This window comes from Cryptomeria japonica, chromosome 4 (genome assembly GCF_030272615.1).
Source record: "Cryptomeria japonica chromosome 4, Sugi_1.0, whole genome shotgun sequence".
Taxonomy (NCBI): Eukaryota; Viridiplantae; Streptophyta; class Pinopsida; order Cupressales; family Cupressaceae; genus Cryptomeria; species Cryptomeria japonica.
This window is the reverse complement of record NC_081408.1, coordinates 128,129,341-128,151,396: the sequence shown is the minus strand read 5'-3', so window position 1 is coordinate 128,151,396 and position 22,056 is coordinate 128,129,341. Positions and strand designations below refer to the sequence as shown.

The window sequence follows — 22,056 nt, the reverse complement described above, 5'->3', positions numbered from 1 at the left end:
TTTGCCAGCCTTCCAATGACTCTTATGTGGGTCATGAGAGAAATAAGAGACTAGACCAACTACAAAGGAAATATCAAGATGACTGTGTGTCAGGTTCAAAAGATTGCCAACCAACTTCCTGTATAATGTAGCATCAACTGAAGGAGTAGAACAACTGGTAGAAAATACATCACTCAACTAAAATGGTGTGTGGGAAAGTTTGCAATCAAGCATGCCAAATATTTGAAGCATAACGAGAGAATACTTCTGCTGACAAATAGAAACCTCATCTGAAGACTAAATACCCTGAAGACCAAGGAAATAATGTAGAAGAACAAGATTTGTCATGTCAAACTGCTCCATCACTGGTCTCTGAACACTTTGAATCATGGAAGAAGAATGGCACGTAAAATCAAATCATATACATAAAAGACCACTATCAAAAGATCTCCCTCTTTTTATTGAGTGTAAATAATGTGATTGGAATGACAACTTGAGAAATAATTAGATAGTAGAAATGTGTCCATCTTCTCATACCAAGCTTGAGGCCCTTGCTTAAGACCATATAATGAATGGCATAACATACACACAAGTAAAGTGTCCTCCACAAAATATTATGTCTGCTCCATATGAATCTCCTCATAAATATCACCATGGAACAAGGCACTCTTTACATCCATTTGATATGTTGACTGTCCCTATGAAGTTGAAATAGAAAGGACAAGGTGAATAGAATCCATCTTGATAATAGAAGCTATGTTCTCAGAATAATCAATGCCCTCAACTTGTGAAAACCTCTTAACAATAAGATGAGCCTTATAATTATCAATAAAACCATCTACAACATACTTCTTACAAATACACCCACTTGCATTACACCAACTTTTTTCCCTTATGAAAAGTAACAAGATCTAACAAGTCTGATTCTTCATTAGTGAAGAATACTTCTCTGTATAGCCATATCCTACTTAGGAATACTTGCCACATCTAAAATCTTTAGAGGATTAGCCAAAGTTTCTTTACTAGCAAGAGAAACCCTACAAATTTGTGAATGAGTGTGACAAGAATCTTGAGGATCACCTGCCCAATCTCCAACTGCATCAACAATACTATAGGCCCACTTGGGAAGTGGAGATGGAGGTGGTGGGTGCTGAATTGGAACATCATTTGCATCCTCATCATCACAAGGCAAAGAATTCTCTAGAGATGAAAGAGTATGAAGTGATGGAGAAGCTGGTGCTAGAGAGTCTATAAGAGGATAATGCTCATTGAATTGGACATCTTGCTGAAACAAGACCTCTCTAGAAATGGCATCAAACAACCTGCATGCTTTAACAATTGAAAGTTGAGTAGAGTCCACCACTGCAATCTGTGAAGTGGTACAATCTGAAAGAGAGAGCACCAGAGTCAAGTATCTAACAATAGAATCTTAAATTAATGGGTTTGCTAGGAACCACTATATGACTATCTACATCTACAGAAATACAAGATTTAAAAACAATATCAATATAGAAAGATAAGACTAATATAATAACTATTAAACAACAACTGCTGACTAAAGCAATATTCCTTTTAATAAAAATGGAACGGAAAAGAAATAACTGAAAAGGAATGATTGGCTTACCATCCATCATTCATTTTCATTTCGTACAACCAAAGGAGTTGGCTGCAATCTAAGTCTTCTAAGAGCATTTTCTGGGGTAAGAAAGAACAACAAAGGCAAAAAAAAATTACATCATAATTTAGTCTATAAATTATTGCTCAAATACTATATCCGGGGCAAAAAAATTCAAACCGTCTAATGCTCTTGACTTGAAAGCCCCTAACTTTCTTTCCAATGAAAACAATACCCTCATATCCGAAAGTCATAATCTAACAAAGGAGTGAAAAGTAACAAGCTAAAGAGAAAAATATGAAAAGCATATAACTATCTGGGTACGTGTTGTACTGGAACTATGTTTAAATTCGACAATCATTTCTTCAATGAATCTAACACTGGTGATCCTGGCATAGTTTGCCTCAGTCCATCGATCTGTGGTCTCTGCTTGGAACTGTTGTAGATCCCCTCAAGATGGAACAAATTTTTTGAGCCATCTCAAATAACAGTTAGCTTATGTCTGCCAAAAACCAGGAAGGTGAGAATTATGAGATTGATATAGTGTGCAGTTTTTACTGGACATGGCAGAGGAAGTTCAAATACAGTGTAACTTATATTGGTTTGTTCTAGTGAGTATGAAAATGTATAGAAGTTTTCACAAGGACGTTAGGATCCTTTGATCTTGTGTCTCATGATGAGAGTTTAAAGGAATTTAATCATCAAGCCAATCCAAACTGAAGTATACTTCCACAATTTTCACTTTTTTATTTTTTCTTTGGATATATAATACTTATGACTGAGTTCTATAGCATAGGCTTGTTTGATTTCTTATGTAAATTAATTTAGTAATGTAGTGTCTTATTTGATTGTTTGATTTCTTTTGGTGTGTAATTATGTGTAATCGTAAAATATAATGGTTTTTTAAGATGTTGAAATGTAAGTTAGATGTTAATAATATAAATTAACAATTACTGCTTTTTAATTCTTTAATCTCGTGAAAAGATTAATTTTCTTCACTTTTTGTATAAATTTTAAAAAGAATGAATCTAGAATACACCAAAAAGTCTCAATGGATGAGTTCAACACCAACTTATATGTCTCACACCATTATATGACTAGCTTACATATATTTGATTTTAATCAAATATATATATAATACGCCGAGAAATATCCTTATTGAGGTACCTATTTTTCTCATGCACCTAAACTCTAATAGGTGCCTCGATAAGGATATCTCTCGGCGTATTATATATATATTTGATTAAAATCAAATATATGTAAGCTAGTAGCAGCGACGACTCAACATGGGAAACAATAAAAAATTCAAAATAGAACTATATAATATTATATTAATAATGTTTGTTGCAATAATATGTAATATTATTATTGCTATTATTATTATTATTTTTTATTTGTTTGTACTGAAATAAATTATATTATAATATTATTATATTATTAATATATGAAATTTCAAATATCTATTTAAACTATTTTATATTATATTTATGTGTTGCAAGATCAAAGCAAATTCTAAAATCTAAGATATATTAAACTTTATTTAATGATAATATAAAACTTTATTTAATCATGAGTATTATGGTTATGGTTAGCATTAGGGTTAATATTTACATCATGGTTCAGGTTAGATTTATGATTAGGGTTAGAGTTAGCATGAAGGTTAGGGTTTGGTTTTGGTTTAGGATTATGGTTAGGGTTAGGGTTCAATGTTAAGGTTAACTTTATTGTTAGGGATACAATTACCTTTAGGGTTAAGATCAAAGTTAGGGCTAGAAATAGGGTTAGGGTTCAATTACATTAGAATTAGGGTTAAATTAGTATTAAAGTTTAGTAAGGAATAGGGTTTGGGCTTGACTAAAGTTAGGAATAGATTAGGATTAAAGTACAATTTGGGTTAGGGTTAAGTTTAGGGTAGGATTATTGTTATGCTTAAGGTTTAGGATGATGGTTAGATTAGTGTTATCATTAGAATTAGGATAATTATTATGATTAGGATTATGGTTTGGGGTTATGGTTAGGTTTGTTATTTACATCATGGCTGGGGTTAAGGTTAGGTTTAGGATTATGGCTAGGGTCATAGTTAGGATTATGGATAGGGATAGGGTTTACATCATAGCTAGAGCTAGGGTTAGGGTTAGGTTCATGAGCAACATCATGGTTAGGGTTAGGTTTAGGCTTAGTGTAGGATTACCATTAAGATTACCATTAAGATTACTACCATAGGATAGATCTTGGGGTTATTGTTAGGGTTGAAATATGGTTTGACTTATAGTTTAGTTAGTATTATTGTTCAATAACAGTTATGGTTAGGATTAACATTAATTTAGGACCGAGTTTTAATTAGAGAGAAATATTTGAGTTAGGGTTAAGTTATAGTTAGGTTCATTTAGGGTTCAGTTATGGTTAGGGTTTGGTTATGGTAAGGGCTTAATTATAGTTAGGATTTAATTATAGTATGGATTATAGTTCAATTAGGGCTAGAAATAGGGACATGATTCGATTTCATTATGGTTATGGTTAAATGAGGATTAGGTATTGGGCTAAAATTTAATTAGGATTAGGTTTCAATTAGGGTTTAATTCCAAGGTTAGAGTGAAGCTTAGGGTTAGGTTATGGTTAGGTCTCAATTATGGTAGGATTAGGTTTAGGGTTAAGGTTTTTATTGTAGGAAAATGGTTGGGTTTATTTATATTTAGATTAGAGTCAGGGTTAAGGTTAATGTTAGGTCTTGATTAATGTTACTATTGTAGAATAAATCTTGTGGTTAGGGTTAGGGTTCAAATATGGGTCGACTTATAGTTTAATTAGCATTACAGTTCAAGCATAATTATTGTTAGGGTTAACATTAGGCTAGGTTTAAATGAGGGTTATGCTACAATTAGGGTTAAACTATTGTAGGATAATGCTTGGGTTCAATTATATTTAGACAAGAGTTAGGGTTAAGGTTAGCTTAAATTAGGGGAAGGGTTAATGTTATGTTATGATTAAGATTACTATTGTAGGATAAATCTTGGGGTTACGGTTAGGGTTCAAATATGGTTCTAGTTATAGTTTTATTAGCATTTTGGTGTAAGCACAATTAGGATTAGGATTAAAATTAGGTTAGTATTGGGGTTTAATTAGTGAGAAATATTTTCCAAGTAAGGGTTAAGTTATAGTTAGTTACAGTAAGGGGTTCACTTACTGTTAGAATTTGATTATGGTAAGGGTTTAATTGTAGTTAGTGTTTGATTATGGTTAGTGTTTGATTATAGTATGAATTGTCATTCAATTAGGGTTAGAAATAACATCATGATTCAATTCTATTAGGGTTAGTGTTAAATGAGGATTAGGGTTTGGGCTAAAATTCTATTAGGGTTATAGTTAAGTTTAGGGTTAGGGTTTAATTATTCGTAGAGGGTTCAAGTTGTAGTCAAGGTTTGATTGTAGGGTTCTCTTTTAGTTTAGGGTTAGGTTTTAATGATTAGGTTTCAATTATTATAAGATTAAGCTATAATGATAGTTACTATTCTAAGATAATGTTTGGGGTAAGGGTTGGGGTCAAATTATGTTTAGGGTAAATATTATGTTATGATTAAGGTTAGTATTGTAGCATAAATTTTGGGGTTATAATTAGGGTTAAAAAATGGTTCAAGTTATAGATTAGTTAGAATCATGGTTCAAGCACAATTAGGGTTAGGGTTATAATTATATACATACTATTTTTAATTGGGTCAATATTTTGAAGATATATTGGGATTTTCTTAAATTAATATTATTCTTAGGGTTGAATTAGGGTTAGATTAAGGTTCATGTTGTACATAGGGTTTACTTCTATGGTTATCTAGTTAAGTTTTTTGTGAGGTTAGGGTTTCCATTCAGTTAGATGAATTAGTGTTAAGGGTTAAGATTATATTTAATTATATTTAGGGTTCAATTATGATTATAGTATGACTATGGTAAGGTTCGATTATAGTTAGGGTTAGGATTAGAGTTGAAATAGGGTTAGGGTTTGATTATGATAAGGGTTTAATTATAGTTATGGTTAGTATTACATTTAAATTAGGTTTAAATTAAGGTTATGATTTAGTTACATTAGGGTTAGGATTAAATTAGGAATAAAGTTCCATTAGGGTTAGGGTTTGGCATAAAATTCAATTTGGATTAGGGTTTGATTATGTTTAGATGAGGGTTCAAGTTGTAGTTAGGGCTTAATTGATGGGTTATAGTTATGTTTAGGGTTAGGTTATAGTTAGATTTCAATTATGGTAAGATTAGGTTATGGTTATGGTTAGGGTTTAGTTCTGGGTCTACATTTAGGATAAGGTTTGAGCTTAAGACTAGGGTTCAATTAGCAATATGGCTAGGTTTAAGGTTGGGTTAGGGTTAATATAAGGTTATAATTAGGGTTACCATTGTAAAAAATTTATTGGGGTTAGGATTACGGATCAATTAGAGTTACTGTTAGGATTATGGTTAATGTTGAATAAGTATTTGATTTAGTATTATAGTTCAATTAGAATTCAATTATTAAGGGTTAGGGTTAGTGTTGTGATTCAATCATAACCCTAGTAACTATTATATCAATTCAACATACAAAAAAATGATTGTTTTAGAAAAAATACATTAAATATGTTTTTTTTAATAATAAATATGTTAAGGTAAGAGAATTTATAATAAAAGTATACCTTCCATGTAGGAGTCAAACATAAATCAATACAAAATAATGTATTTCTTAATTTACCATAAGACCCAAAATATTGACATCTTATTCATTTCTTTTAAATTAATACATTATAAGAGAAACTAAAATGCATGATCAATGCATCCAAAACTATCATATAGGATTAGGGTTACAATTTGTGGTAATTTTTATTAAGAGTTAAAATTAGACTTCAATAGGGTTACAATTTTAATTAGGATAAGGGTTAGCATTCAATTTAAATCAAGATTATGATTACAATTCAATTTGTTGAAGGGATAAGGTTTAATTTGGTTTAGTGTTAGAGTTAGGGTTAGGGTTCAAGCTTAGGGTTCAATTCGTTATAGTATTAAGGTTTAATAATATTTGAGGTTATGGTTTATTTTGGTTTAGTATTAGGTTTAAAGTTCAATTTGATTTACTATTTAATTAAAGGTTTAGAGTTAGGGTTCAATTATGTTTATTGATATGTTTAGGGTTCAATTTTTATTTAAGGTTTTCTTTGAGTGTGGTGTAGGGTTAGGGTTCAATTAGGTTTATTGGTATGTTTAGGGTTCAATTTTGTTTAAGGTTTTGTTTGAATGTGGAGTCTAGTTAGGGTTAAATTAGGTTTATAGTTAGCATTCAATTTAGTTTAGGGTTAGGTTATGCTTAGATTTCAATTAGGTAAGATTAGAGGTTTAACACATCCTTCTTAATAGATAATTGAACTCCCAAACTTAAAGTAGAGACCTCCACCAAGTTATTAGATGCCTCGAGAAAACAACTACAGGCCAACACTACCACCTCACCAAGCTCATTGTGCATCACTATACCAACTCTCAACACCCCTAGATTCCGTCTCAAAGTATCATCAAAGTTAAGCTTAATAAAATATGGTGAAGGAGGTTTCCAATTCTTTAAGATAAAACTATCCCATGATGTAAAAACATTCTTAATTGGAATAGCCCTGAACAAATATGTCATTGCAACCTCTGAGATAGATCTTTCCACTCTTTTTAATTAGCTTATCAATAGTAGAGATCTTTGAAAAGTTGTATTATTTTGTTCCAACTAAAATTGTCATACAATAATAGATGGGCTAGTATTCCACAAGCAAGAGAGTAGCCTTGGCAAACAACAAGGGCCAACTCTAGAAGAAAGCCGATAACTTGCTAGGCCTAGGACCACAACATCCTAATTTTATTGGTAACCAAGATCAACATCTAGAGGCAACAAGATATTTCAAAAAAAGATTGTATGTGACTTCATGCTCAGTGCCACACAACACACATGGCAATATCATTGTTATCCCCAACCTATTTAATGTAATGGATGTTAGAATGTGATCATAAAATGTTAATGATGTTGGAGCATGTGGGTGAACGTGCTATCTGCATCACCCAAAATAGAAGCAGTTACATTCTTTTTTTTTGTTTTTTTGTATTGTTTGCAGGTTGGAGGTTACGTTGCAAGCTGACCCGACTTGGAAAATTTAAACCCACCATAGGCTCGGTTTCCACTTAAGCCAAGCCATATTGGGAATATTCCCATGAGTGGAGGTTGTGTCTAGTAGGGGTGCCTCACTCTTCAAACAACTGTAGAACCTATTTTTTAGGTTGGGAATTTCTCTTGTTCCCTTATTCATTTCTTTCTATGTTTTGGGGATCTCTTTGGTCTTCTCCCTCCTTTTTTTGGGTTGGGGAGAGTAGTTTTTAGGTCCTCCATTGTTGTTTTCCCCTATGGAGCCTCCCCCCATTCTCTAGGGTTTGTGTCTTGGTGCAAAGGGAATTTTTTGTGTCTAATCTTTGATGGTGCCAATGTTTCTCCACCCCTTTCTTTATGATGTGTCTACTTCTAGCTGGCCTATGTTCCTGGGACCCCTATTTTATTTTCCCATCAGAGATGTGGTTGAAGAATTTTTCTTATGTTGTGCTTATTGTGAACTAGATTTGGTCTATGTTACTTCCAACTCCATGTTTTCTATTTGTGCTCTCTTTCAGATAGAGGGTTGTTTTCCTACTCCATGTTTCCTATGCCTCCTTTGTTCAAGTTGTAGAGGGACCTAATTGTGGTAGTTGGTGTGGCACGGGGATCTATTGCTTGGCCCCCTAGGTGGATGTGGTCAATTTTTTTTATTTTTCCCTTTGTTATTTTTGGGTTCTCTAATTTTTTTCAATGTTTTTGGTTACTATGTTTTTGGATACTCCCATTGTTTTTGAGGTAGTGTGGTATGACAACCTAGCTTGTGATCCTATTAAGCTGAACCCTTGGTGGGTTGCTTGAGCTTCGACCTTTAGCTTGTTTGGGTGTACATGGTATCGGGGGTTCCCAAAGGTTGTGTCTTCTTCTTATAAGGATGGATACCCCTTTGGTGTCATTTATTTTCTTTGAATTACAGGTGGGCGTTGGTTGCATAACAAGGGCTGGTTTCCCTATAAGAACTTAACTAGTGTGTGCTTTCCTTCCATCATGCTTGTTGTAGTGTTAATTGTTGACTTTAATTGGTGGATTCTATCCTCTTGGACTTTGACATTCACCTACTTTGTCTGCTACCCTCTTGAATCTGGTTTCTTGCTAAGGGGAATGTGCTTAAGTATTAAGCATCTGTGGGGGGAGAGGGACCTTTTTATTTATTTATTGTCTCATAGAGGCTCTACTACAATCAAACCTATTGAGGTGGTTTACTTTCCTGTGTTTGTTGTTAAAAGGTTTTGGGATGCCTTTAAGAACCTGTTGGTAGCTTCATGTTTCCTCCATTGTTTGCCCAGTGCAAGGTTTTCATTTGTTTCTTGGTTCAAGGTACTTTCGTAAACCCCTTTGTTCTAAGAGTGAAATCCTATTGAAGGTTTAGGACACTTGTTCGCATAGATTAAGTGCTTTGGTCAAAAGCCTTGCCCTCAAAAAAGGGGTGTCGTCTTTTTTTTTGTTGGGAGATCTCATAGCTTGTGAGGTATTATTGGTTATGTAGGGTACAAGCCCTCTCCTTCTTTTTACTAATGAAAATAAATGAATGAGGTGTTATAGAACAAATGAATAACTAATTTTTTTGGTCAGTTCCTTTTAAATAGAAGACTCCAATAAATCAAGTTTAGTTTCTCATCGTTAACATAAATGATAATGTTGAAAATGCTTATTGGATTATTATTGATGATGCTAAAAAAGAAGAGTCTCTAATTGAATGTAAATCTACATCAATATTACAAGAAAATGAAATAAACATTAAAAGTCCCTTGTATTGAAGTTGTGTTAGGTCAATGGATAATCAAAAAGTTTGTAATGAAGATATAAAATAAATGTAAAAATATCACTCACATTGCATTTTATCTATCCAATCATGCTATTATGAGTGACTAATCTTTCCTAATTATTATTTTATTCAAACTAAAAATTAACAATACATTGTTTGTTCTTACTAGGTCATAATATTTCATATTCATATTTTAACATTTATCTATTTACATCCCTAGCAATTTGGATACCCAAAAAATAAAAGTTTTAAATTGATATATACTCCAACTAATTTTAATATCTATCTAGAGAATCATTATTTCACCTAATCTATATTACTACCTATAAACTAATAGGAAATTCAATATTTCTTGCTAACAAGGAAGAAATCCTATAAAGTGGTAGGTGTCCATATCTTGCACTTAGCCTCTTAAGTTAAACAAGCCTTAGAATTGATCCCTTGTCCCTTCACAATGGCATTGGTTTGGGTTAAGAGGGTTTTGTATTCTAAAAGAGAAATTAAAAATAAAAAAATAAAAAATGTAATGTAAAAGTAAATTATATTTAACATATACATTTTTAGATTTTAATTAAATTATATTTAATATATACATTTTGAAATTTTAATTCAATTCAAATTATGCAAATAACATTTCAAAAATGAGTCACTAATAAAAGTCTTTGTGTGCACCCACATGTGTGTGCATGCCCACACACATTATCTAAGTGAAGAAACAAAGAGTGTTATCCCTTTATCGAAAGTTCATCCTTATTGTGGAGTTAATCTATTACCCAAATTCTTACTTGATTACCCGTCTCTTGCATAAGTCTAGGAGATACTCATCAATCTAATCGCATAGTTTTTCCTAGTCAGTATATAGGTTGAACATAGATTTGAATAAATCACCTCTCACATTTCTCACTTTTACTTTTTCTCTTTGAAAATATTGCATCTTTGGATTTTAGTGAGGCAACTATGACTTAGTCAATCCATAATTGTCTAAATTAAAATGGAAAAATAAGAATTAGAATTATATCATAAGTGCAATAAGTCTTATTAATTTGAAAAAAATTGTGGACAAAATTTATTTTTTAGAAAGATTATTGGGATTCTCACCCCCCAATCTATATGTTGCATTTTTCTTGAGTCAAACCAAGATTGAGAAGGAATATATGTGATTGAGGCAAACAACAAGATTAATAAATGTCAAATGCATATAAACCTGCATTTAGATATAGAATTTAATGATTGAATATGTAGAAATATATGTAAGTCATGATGGATGATTGATTGAATAAAGAAGCCAACTACAAACAAAACACTGTCATTTATCTATATGTAATTGTACTAAATCATTTGATCAAAATAAATGCGAATTGATATACATCTACGACTAACACTATTAAACTATTATTTATCATAAAGAAAAATAAAAACAATGAATATTTAAAAAAATTGAACATATTGACATTACATATTTTGAAATATGATACCTATGCAAAGGGTTAGGAAATTGAGTCCTTCCACTATGGATTCTTTATGCTTCGTGAAGTTTACACAAAGGAATTTTCTGTAACAATATATTAAAATGAAACAACCGCCTACAAAACTGATTCTGATTTTCCTAGCAGCACATATTAACAAACTCGGAAAGACAGAGTATTATTCTTTAGAATTTCTTTACATCAAGAAGAAATCCACAGAACTTGCGATTTTTCGGAGAGGAGTGTTCCGCGTTGCAACGGACAGAGTGGTCCATTAAGTCCACTCAAGTCAAGAGATGCCTGAATCGTCGTGACTGTAATTTGATTCGACGACAAAATCATGGCTATTTGGAATTTGATTCTTAAGCCCACATCCTCATCTCTTCGTGCTGCCTTCATTATACATTTCTGGGAAGCCAACTCGATCATTTTATTACGCGTCTCAGAGTTCATAAATACTACATGTCTGATAGCCTTAGAGTGGCAAGAATATGTACACTATAATGATGAATATGAGAAATACGTATAAGAGTTGATGGATGGAAGATTGACTAAATAGCTCAACTACAAACAAAATTGTACCACAAAATTGTACCATTTATCTATATGTAATTGTACTAAATCATTTGATCAAAATAAACTCAAATTGACATAGATATATCAACCAACTTGACTAAATAAACCCACAAACTCCGAAAAACAAAATATTATTCGTTACAACTTCCAAGATGAGAAAGCCCTTCTACACAGAACTTTCGATTAAACGAACAGGAATGTTCCACAACGCAACGAAAGTATATGTTCCTTCAACTCCCCTCGAATCAAGAGATTCTACGCCAAAATCATTGTGCCTTGGGATTCGATTTTTAGACCTATACCCTCATAACTTCGTTCCGATTTCGCTGAAAATTCTTTTCTTAACGCGTCTTATAGTTTATAAAATGGCTATGTCTAGTAGCCTAAAAATGCCAAGCAATATAAGAATATTTGTAAGAAGGAAGAAGCGTAAAACAAGGCTGTTTTAAGTTTCAAATTTCAGAATAAGCTAAACATTTGTAAAAAGACAAATGGCTTTAGTTCGTTCAGCTGACGGTTCTCAGTTGGTGCACGATTGTGCATATGATGTTCTTGGCAAAGCTCAGTTTTACGTGGGGTTGGAGAAATGTATTGGAGATTTGCGGAGAACGTTGTTAGAGAAAAACGTGTCAATCGTTGGCGTGCAATCGATGGGGGGCGGGGGGAAAACTACTCTGGCATTAGCTCTCTGCAATGATCCTCAAATCAAAGGTATACTTCTCATCTCTATAATACCTGTCGCTATGGTACTCTAGTTTAGGTTTTATTACATCTGATGTTTCGTGCTATTGTACTTAGTCTAAATCAAATTTGTGTTTTAATGAAGAGCAGGATACTTCAACGAAAATGTGGTTTTCATCACCGTGTCACAGTCACCAAACCTGATAGGAATTTTAGGGACTATGTGGGAGAAGATTGGTGGAACGAAGAAACCAGAATTTGAGAATGTGGAAGATGGACACAAGCAGCTGCAGCAATTGATTTTGAGTCAACCCAAGTCAACTCTGGTGATTTTAGATGATGTTTGGTCTAGAGTAAATTTGGAAAATTTGCTATTTGTAGGGCCAGGATACAAAATTGTTGTAACAACCAGAGACAGTTCTACTATCCCCACAACCCAGACTACGAGACTGTATCAGTTGCCATTGTTGTGCCAAGAGGATGCACTGTCCCTTTTCTGCTTCTGGGCCTTTGGAAGGACATCAATTCCAAGCAGTGTAGACGCAAAGCTAGTAATGGAGGTATATTTTAATGCTCCACTAATTGCTTTCATTCTCTAATACTCTAATATTTATCTTTTGAAATATATGGAATCAGTGAATACACGAAGCATAAAACTGTTTGTCTTTGGGAGGCAGAAGCAAGGTAAGAAAAACTAACATTCGGTAGATAAAGTGCATTACTAGATATATGATTCTTATTTACTCATATGTTCATTTACTCAACGATTCAGCTGAGTTAAATTTTGGAAACAATTTAATTCAATTTTTCTATTTAATTGATTCAAAAGTTTTTGATTTTGAATTATAGTTTATAATTTATAACGTTTAAATTAATAAAATAAAAAACTACATACATGTGGTTTCTTTAAGGAAGGTTTAAAAGTAAAAAAACAGAGAAGAGAAGAAGAAAGAGTATATCACACTTACTACTTCTCTGGTAATTATTGGTAATCTTTTCAATTGTTTCAAATTTTCTCACATTTTCAGAGTCACAAATGCCACTTTTCTTGAGCTTTCTTTTCAGTTGTTTCAAATTTTCTCACATTTTCACAGTTAACAAATGCCACTTTTCATACATACATAAATAGTTTTGTTGTCAAACAATTCTAAATTTTTATTTTTTTTTCCAAAATCTTTCTACATAATATTTCACAATATAACTATTCACATATTTACTTTTTCTTACTACACCACAACCTCCCTTCATCAATAAAAATTACTGTTGTAAATCTATAATACAATGGCCAAGTGTTGACTAGTTCGATAGAATACAATAATATTTTAATACAAGCAATAGCTCACAATAATTTATGATCTTTATATTCCTCTGAAGTAAAAAAAGATCTCAGAAATGTTAGATTGAAATAATATTTATAACTTTTTTAGCTGGGACATTCATAATTTGATACAGCAAGTATTGAATGAGATATCTCTACTGGTAGGCTTCATAGTAACTCTCAATGATGGAAGAGAAAGTTCAGACAGATACCAACATATTATTTTGGTACGACAGACTAAAGAATGAATACTGTATAGTACAATAATAATTTATGGACAATAATTGTAGCGTAGAACAAAGTTTCGAACCTACCTTTTCACATATAAAATTGCTTTTGAAGCACTTATGTCGTTCTTCGTAGGGCATAAGCTATGACTTATCCATACGTCTGTCTTGTCGGCCACACTGAAGATTATGAATGGTGGAAGAGAAAAGTAAGATGACTTTAGCGAGAAAGAATAATAGATAAGTCAAGGAAAGTCTCATGGAATAATTATTTTATTTTCGAGAAATATGGAAAAAAATGTGTGTAGTACAAAAATTTCTAGCATTATAGGATACTTTATTTTGTCTAATTTCAATGGATTTTTCGTGGGGAATTTGATTTTATCGACGTACGATGGACACTGGCCTTTATCAATATAAAGAATGATTAAATAGGATGAAAACAATTAATTATGTACAGTGAGTAAACAATTTTAAAATATCAAAAGTAGAATTCTAAATAATTTTAAAGTTTGGCTTGAATTACATAGAAGAGCTTTTACTTCCTTCAAACTGCTCTTCTGATTAAAATGTCTTACGTTTCATGAAATGAAGGTGCAAGCAGAATGTGGCGGCCTGCCACTTGCTGTAAAGGTGATCGGAAGCTCTTTGCGTGGGCAACCACATGACGTTTGGGAGAGAGCAAAAGACAAGATTTCTAGAGGAGAATCCATTTCAGATTATCACAAGAAAGGGCTATTTAAATTGTTGGAGATCAGTATCGATTCCTTAGATGATGTATCCAGGGAATGCTTCCTAGACTTAGGTTTATTTCCGGAGGACAAGAAAATTAGCGCTGATGCACTTTTGGACATATGGGTTTATGTACGGAAGATACAGTGGCAAGACGCTTTTCGCATCTTATCAGATTTTGCAAGCAGAAACCTGTTGAATTTGACTGGCACTCCAAGGTAATCCTCTTTCCTTTTACAAGTTGTGTGTTTTTATTCTCACTTTTTATCTATAAGTTGACGTAGTACGACTTCTCAGGAGCAATGTAGCAATCTCATATGGAAGTGCCTCGGAGCTGTGCTTTTCTCAACACAGTGTTATGCGAGAATTGGCCCTCCATTTGGGTTGCCAAGACGGTGTAGCCGACAGGAAGAGGTTTTTGATGCCTAGGAAGGAGGCTCACTTGCCAGAAAACTGGGAGATGCTTAATCATAGAGCATGTGATGCTCAACTGTTGTCCATTCAGACAGGTAGGATATTCCAAAACTCTCTTCCTAATTTATTTCCAACCTTTAGTTCAAAATTTCATTGAATTATTAGCGATATGTTTTAAGATATGTTTTAATATTTACATCGTTGCTTTTCACAAGTTCTGTTGATTGAATACAATTGGTGAGGATGATGGTATGTGATATAAAAATCATTGATCAATGTTCAATAGCTCTAGAGGTGTGCTGGGAATAGGTTCAGTCTAAAAATGATTTTGATAGATTAGATCCTATTTATATGTATGCTTACTCAAATTAGTCTGTGTTGGGGATAGGTTCAACTTCTGAATGTTTTTGACAAATTAGATCTCATTTATATGTATGTTTACTCAAAATAATCTAAAACAATTTATGTGTATCCTTATTCAAATCAATCGGATCTGATTTATACGTATTCTTACTCAAATTTTTCTAATTAACTATATAGATGTCGTGATACCAACATCTATATAATCTCACCCATTTCCATTAAAAAATCGTAGTAATAAGATTTTAATATTCTAGTCACTTGTTAGGTGAAATTAAATTGGCTATGCCAACTATTCAAAATTTAGGATGTGTTGGGTGTTTTAATCATACTCTCTCATTATAAGGATTATGAAACATTACTGTTCTGAATCATAGTGTAACATTGAGCACTAATGACGAAAATTAAACCCATAAACCTAGCATTCATAACCATCATGCATATTGATCTAATTCGATTTCCTTTATGAATTATTCGTGCAGGTCCTATGGAGGCAAGTCACTGGTTTGAGATGAATTTACCTGAGACAGAGGCTCTCTTGTTATTCTTTACTTCAAGTGAATACTTTCTTCCCCCATTTCTGAAGTCTATGAAAAACCTAAAATTTCTCATGGTATTAAATTATGGGACAAAGAGGGGAACAATAAAAGGTCTACATCTGTTGTCTTCACTAACTCAACTCAAGAGTGTCCGCTTGGAGAGGTTGATTGCATCCCCAGCTCTAAAACAAAGCAAAGAAATATTGAGGTTAGAGAAGCTATGTTTAAGCTTATGTGAAGGGTTTGAATATGCATCCACATTCAACAGTATCGAGCTGCGAGATTTTAATCTTGATCATTCCAGCAGCTTAGAAGAGGTGCCCCTTAGTTTCTGTTATATGCCCTCTGCTCGGATTTGGTCTATTAGCAACTGTCACCTGGTTAAGATGTTACCTTATGACCTTGGAAATATGACCTCTCTGAGAATGTTAAGGTTATCAGCTTTACCAGGCCTAAAAGAGCTTCCAACATCAATTGGAAAACTTGAGCGGTTGGAATATTTAGACATTTCATCCTGTGAGGGGCTGAGAGGACTTCCAGAGGAGATTGGGCAACTAAAGAAACTGAGAGATTTTGATATGAGAGACTGTTCTCATTTGACGAGTTTACCAAGAGCTGTTTGTGAACTGACATTCCTTAGGCTTGTTATCTGTGATGAGAAGATTGGGAAGCAATGGTTGAGGGCAAAGAACATTTCTATTCCAGAGCTTAGGGTTGAAATTGTTGAAGCACACTTTAGTTTGGAGTGGCTCGATGATTAACTTCTTTTCTTACCTCTTAGCGTGAAGCACAATATCCAAGCAACTTGACAAGTACCCTTATATAGTTATGATCAACTATTTACTATATTGTGAGTGCAGGCCAACTTCTTCTCCATCCAAAGGCATTTCTTTGTTTCGAATAAAGCCAGGAGGTGGATGTCATGTAAATTTGTTGGAGGTTTCTTCGGTGCAATTATATTTGTCTCTGTTATTTAGACTGTCTACAATTAATAACAATGCAGAGCAATTAATCTAAAAAAATATCACTTTCATTTTCAGTCTGTTTACCCACAAATTTTCTACTCGTTGCAAGTCTTATGAGAAACATTTCTCGTGCGACCAGAAAATCCGAGGACATGAAATGTCAGATATTCTGTAGAAGAAATATAGAAAGCATAAGCATAACCTTTATGCGTCGTAATATAATGAAAGAACTCTCAAAATGAATAAATGCCTAAGCGTTCAATCCACGCCAAATAAACATAACCACGTGATTGCACATGAGAGGAAAAGTCGTCGACGTAAAGAATCTTTAATCAAAGATAGTCAGGGATATCTCGCCATTAAGAAAATGAATTAATTAAAAAAATAAATATATAATAATATTATAAACAAAATAGTGTATTAATATCAATCCAGTAATAACAAACAAGATTATTTACTATTAGTTGGGTATCCATGTGGTTGATAAAACCAAAATGCATGAAAGTAATATAAATTTTAGAGGGTGTTAAATTAGAGTATCTACTATCACTTTACTATATCAACATTGTATCATAAATAGAAGTTAGAAACAAATTGTATAACAAATATAATAATGTATAATTTTGTTAAATATTGAGCTATGAACCATTATTTGATACTTGAGTTGGAGAATTTCTCAATTGCTAATCTTCCATCTATCTCTCCTAAATGAGTCAAGCTAGCAATGAATTTGAGAAATATAGATCCATTATTTTTTATGTTGCTAGAATTGTTGTTATCCCGATCACACTTTGTAAATAAGAAACATAACCCTAACATTCTCATCGAGAACCTAACTACAATAGAAGAAGCAAGGAATGTAATGTCAAAACAATACATACCAACTCTAGTGGTGGTACCATCTAGGATCATTTTCAAACAATTGAGAAAACCTTAATGATTTAAAAATATAAAAGTCAAAAGTTGATATCTATTAAAGAACACTACTTTCCTAGATACAAGATAACTAGTTTATAATAATAAGCTTAAAAGTGGTGCATTTTTTGTTTAGATTTAGCTTATGATAATGCACATCTCAATCCCTCTAAATAATTGAAAATGGGGCCATAGACCACCTATAGCGCCAAGAGTTTCCCAACCTCACTCTACAAAAATATTGGAAGTAGTTATGCATTGCAAGTTAACCAACTATCCAAACACTAGACATTATTGCGGGTGATTTTTTTCATTACATAACCTTATTAGTTGTTGGAGGTTCCAATGGTATAATTCAAGATAGTTTATATAGGCCCACACCTTGTAATATAGTTGTGAATTGTGACTTTATTTATATAGTTACTTTGAAATTATATGTATTATGGGTATTCAAAAAATAATGATTTGAATTTAATACATAGAAGGATATTTGAGGAACTAACCTCTTATTATATATATTATATTTGTGAAACACCATTATATAAGGAGGATAACTTCATTTAAATGAGAGGCCAAAGGGGAGTCAAAATTGAGAGTTTTCTTTCAAATGTAAAAATTTAAACTTTAATTATTAATTCAAAATAACTTAACAATGTAATATCTTTTTTGTAGTTATAGATAATGATAGATTTCTAAAAGATAGCAAGAACATGGAGAAGAGTGTAGAAATGAGAAAAGTTACCCATGATAAATATATATCCACACAAAAGAGGTCAACTGTACAGGATTAGCAATACATGGTTTCCTATAGCATTGGATTTTTTTCTATTGAATGGGATCTAGAGGCTTAGTAGAGTATGTCACAAACAAGAATGAAGAATTTGACATCATTATCCTTCGCAAAATAAGGAAATACTCCTAAAAAAGTTCTTATACACCAATCAGTTAGATGAATTGGGTAAGGTCATATCTTTAAACAAAAATTGGAGATTGCATGGGATAAAATATGTCCAAAGACTTTTGTAACAAGGATGTAATGTATAGGACTTAAAGGAAATATTTGGTAAAAGACATGGATAATTGAATATTAATTATAGTGCAAGTTGAGGCATCAATGAATGTAATCAAAATAGAATGAATAAAGTGAATCCTAAAGCTATGCTCCCAAAGAATGGCAAGAATAAAGTGATATTTAATGAGAATGTAGGAATTAGTAAAAAGAATTTTAACAAACATTGTAGGTTTTTTTTATAAAATTCAATGCATTTTGTACCTTGCTAGAGAAGATTGGGCAAACCAAGAATATGAAATACTTGGTTGATATGGTAGAGGCTCTGCAAGAAATAGGACATAATGAGGAGGAATATGGAGAGTATATTTGATCAAAATAGGGAGATAATTAATATTCAGCTACCAGAGAATGCCAAAAGAATCATATAAACTGTAACACAGAACTGAACAAGAACAAAATTGAAAAAAAATATTTTTTTTTGGTTGATGCAAGATTGCTCACTGATCGGGGACGCTCTTCTATCAACCACCCAACAGTGATCCACCCCTTTTGCAAACACCGTATAACTAGTTATATTCTCCTTAGAGTTAACACTCTCCACATAGTTTTTCCCATTTGAGTTTTTCACGAATAAAATTCGGTGTTTATTTTGTGGTTATGTTCTTCATCTTTATTCTACATTAGCTATTTTATATTAGTTAAGTTCTTTTGATATTTTAGTAGAAGGTTAAAGTTAAAAATAAATTTTGTAAATCTATTGGAATACTGATTCACGCCTGCTCTTAGTAGTCTGGCACTTTCAATGTGATCAAGAATTGGTATGAGAGCTTTTATCCTTTGCTTGGAAGCTTAACTTCTTAAGGGAGATCCATGTTGGTTGAATCATGCAACCTATATACATGACCGAAGACTATCAGATGGAAGAAGATTTGAACACACCTCTTGAAGATTTAGAAAGTGTTGAATTAGAGAATGATGAATTGAAAGAGAATGTGAAGATGGAAAATGAATGTGTGCAAAAATTGAGAGAACAAATCTAGAAATTCAAATTGAGGCATAAGAAAGTTAACTATCAATTCAAGCAAGTAAATGAGACTATTAAAGATCTAATGCCAAAGATTGAGGAAAAAAACAAGACAAAGCAATTCCTGAAAGAAACAATAAAGCAGAAATATGGAGAATGTGAAAAGCTTGAACAAGAGGTGGAGAATCTAAAGACAAAAAATAAGATCCTTGATAGTAGTAAGCTCCTAGAAGACTTGATCAACATGCAACAAGTTAATTTAGACAAAACCAGATTTGGTTTCCAACTAAGTATGTGTTTAGATCGCAATGTTAAAGAAGAAAACAAAGAAGTCAAAGCTAAAGTGGAGAAGAAGATAGAAGATGAGAGGAAATCACATAATCAGAATCATAATGCAAAAAGGTCATCGGTTCATCAACCTAATGCACAAAGGTACCCATCTTTCAATGGCTATTATTTTAAATAAACTAAATTTGGACATAAGGCAGTAAACTATAGAAGCATTCAGTGTTTTGGTTGCAAGAGGTTTTGACATAAAGCAAGTCTTTGTAGAAATCATGTTGTGAATCAGAGTTATAATCTAGTTGATGCAGACAAGAAGAGTTACAACTTTCATGGATATTGTTACATTTGCAATAACTATGGACATAAGGCTAATCAATGTAAACATAGATCACATCTAGTAAGATTTGAAAGGAAGGTTATTAGTTGTTTTAGATCTAAGTAGTCTTAATAGTTTGCTAATCAATGTAGAAGTGAAAACATGGAGAAATCTATTGAGAAGAATGGTGAATCAAAAAAGAAAGAAAATTTGGTCTAGAGAAAGAAGAGTGAGAATAAAGGAAGTGAGCCTGATTTACCAGAATCTAGTGCAGGCACCTCTTCCTCCAATAACTAAGTATAGAGCTTTGGGCTAGACGTAGTTTGTTCTAAAAGAAAAATATTCTATCCTCCTCAGCTGAGTAGATCATGTCATTAATCTAGCATGAAAGTGCTTTGAGTGCTATCTACTAACTAGAGAAGTTTTCGTTAACATCATCAATAAGACAATTCTTGGCAACAAAAACCTAAAGAAGTATTTTTGGCAAGATAAGTATCGATCTTTTTGAATTCATTATTTCATATCAGTTACTTGTGCTAGAGAATTTTGCAAATAATAGAGGAGTAGAAAAGTAGATAGTGCAAGAAATCATGGAAGGAAAATTGATCGTCTGAGAATCTAGTAGCGAAGAATTTCAGATTTTGGACAAAGTACTCTTGGATGAATTTAAATTGGAGAAAATCAAAGTTGTTGAAGCTGATTTAAGTGATGATGAGTTCTAGAAGTTCAAAGAATTGGAAATCAGAGGTTTGAATATGTGGATAGAATTCCCTCGATTTGATAATGTGGAGGTAATCAATATGATTCTTAGGCATGTGCGATATGATAGTATCATGTTGAATAAACCCTACCCGATCACAAAGGAGGTTATTTATATTATCATTGGGCTGTGAAACAATACAAAAAATATGAAAAACAAGTCAATCTTGAGTAGAGAAGTGGAAGCCCTAACTGGCATGGAGGGTGATCAACAAGCTTTAATCATTAACACTATCAACAACCCTATGCTGAGGTATGTTGCCTATGACATCTCTTATTAAATTTATTTCAGGAATAGGCAAGGTCCCACCTTGGCAATTACAATATATTTGGTACATATGCTTGTGATGGAGAATAAATCATTTGACTTCTGTGAATTGTTGAAAGAATTATTATTAGAGAATATTAAAATGATAAAAGAGAAGAATTATGCTTTCTAGTTTGGGTCATTGCTTTTGAGTCTGGTTATGTACTATTTGGGATCTCTTCCAACAAAAGATAATGTCATATGGGAGTCTAGTGTTCTGATTGCAAGGAAGATATTTAGATATTTGAATAGTTTGGTCAACAAAGAGGAAGCTTGTGATGCCTATTTTAAATTATTTTTGAAAATGTGGAGTGTTGGCTAGGTATCTGTGTCTTTCATTTCTAGTTTTGGAGACTCTTCATCTTGGATGAAGAAGAGGAGACAATTTGTTCCCATTAGTGTTTCAAATCCAAAGAGAAGAAATGTTGAATATGTTGTGGTGATTGATGATTTGGATCCCCTGTGGTTGAGGGAGATTCAATAGTTGTAGAGAAGGAAGCTGGAGATTCAAATGATGAATCTAATTTACTAAAATTGGTTGATAGTATGGATGGAGTAAAGAAGATTGGTGTAATATGGTTGACTTTAGTAGAGTCAGATAGAATTGGAAGCATTATGCCGAAGCATTTAATCCAAAACAACATGGGCCTTGAAGA

At 32.7% G+C, this 22,056-nt stretch overlaps 1 protein-coding gene across 1 annotated transcript; it reads left to right on the top strand.

Moving 5' to 3' along the window:
- The first annotated feature begins 11,974 nt into the window (after positions 1-11,974).
- On the top strand, positions 11,975-16,674 carry LOC131079863 (probable disease resistance protein At4g33300). Its single transcript, XM_058017903.2, has 5 exons — positions 11,975-12,257; positions 12,378-12,787; positions 14,367-14,722; positions 14,802-15,013; positions 15,761-16,674. Exons 1-5 carry the CDS (start codon positions 12,038-12,040, stop codon positions 16,576-16,578), a joined length of 2,016 nt encoding a protein of 671 aa, XP_057873886.2. The 5' UTR covers positions 11,975-12,037; the 3' UTR covers positions 16,579-16,674.
- The last annotated feature ends 5,382 nt before the right edge of the window (positions 16,675-22,056 follow it).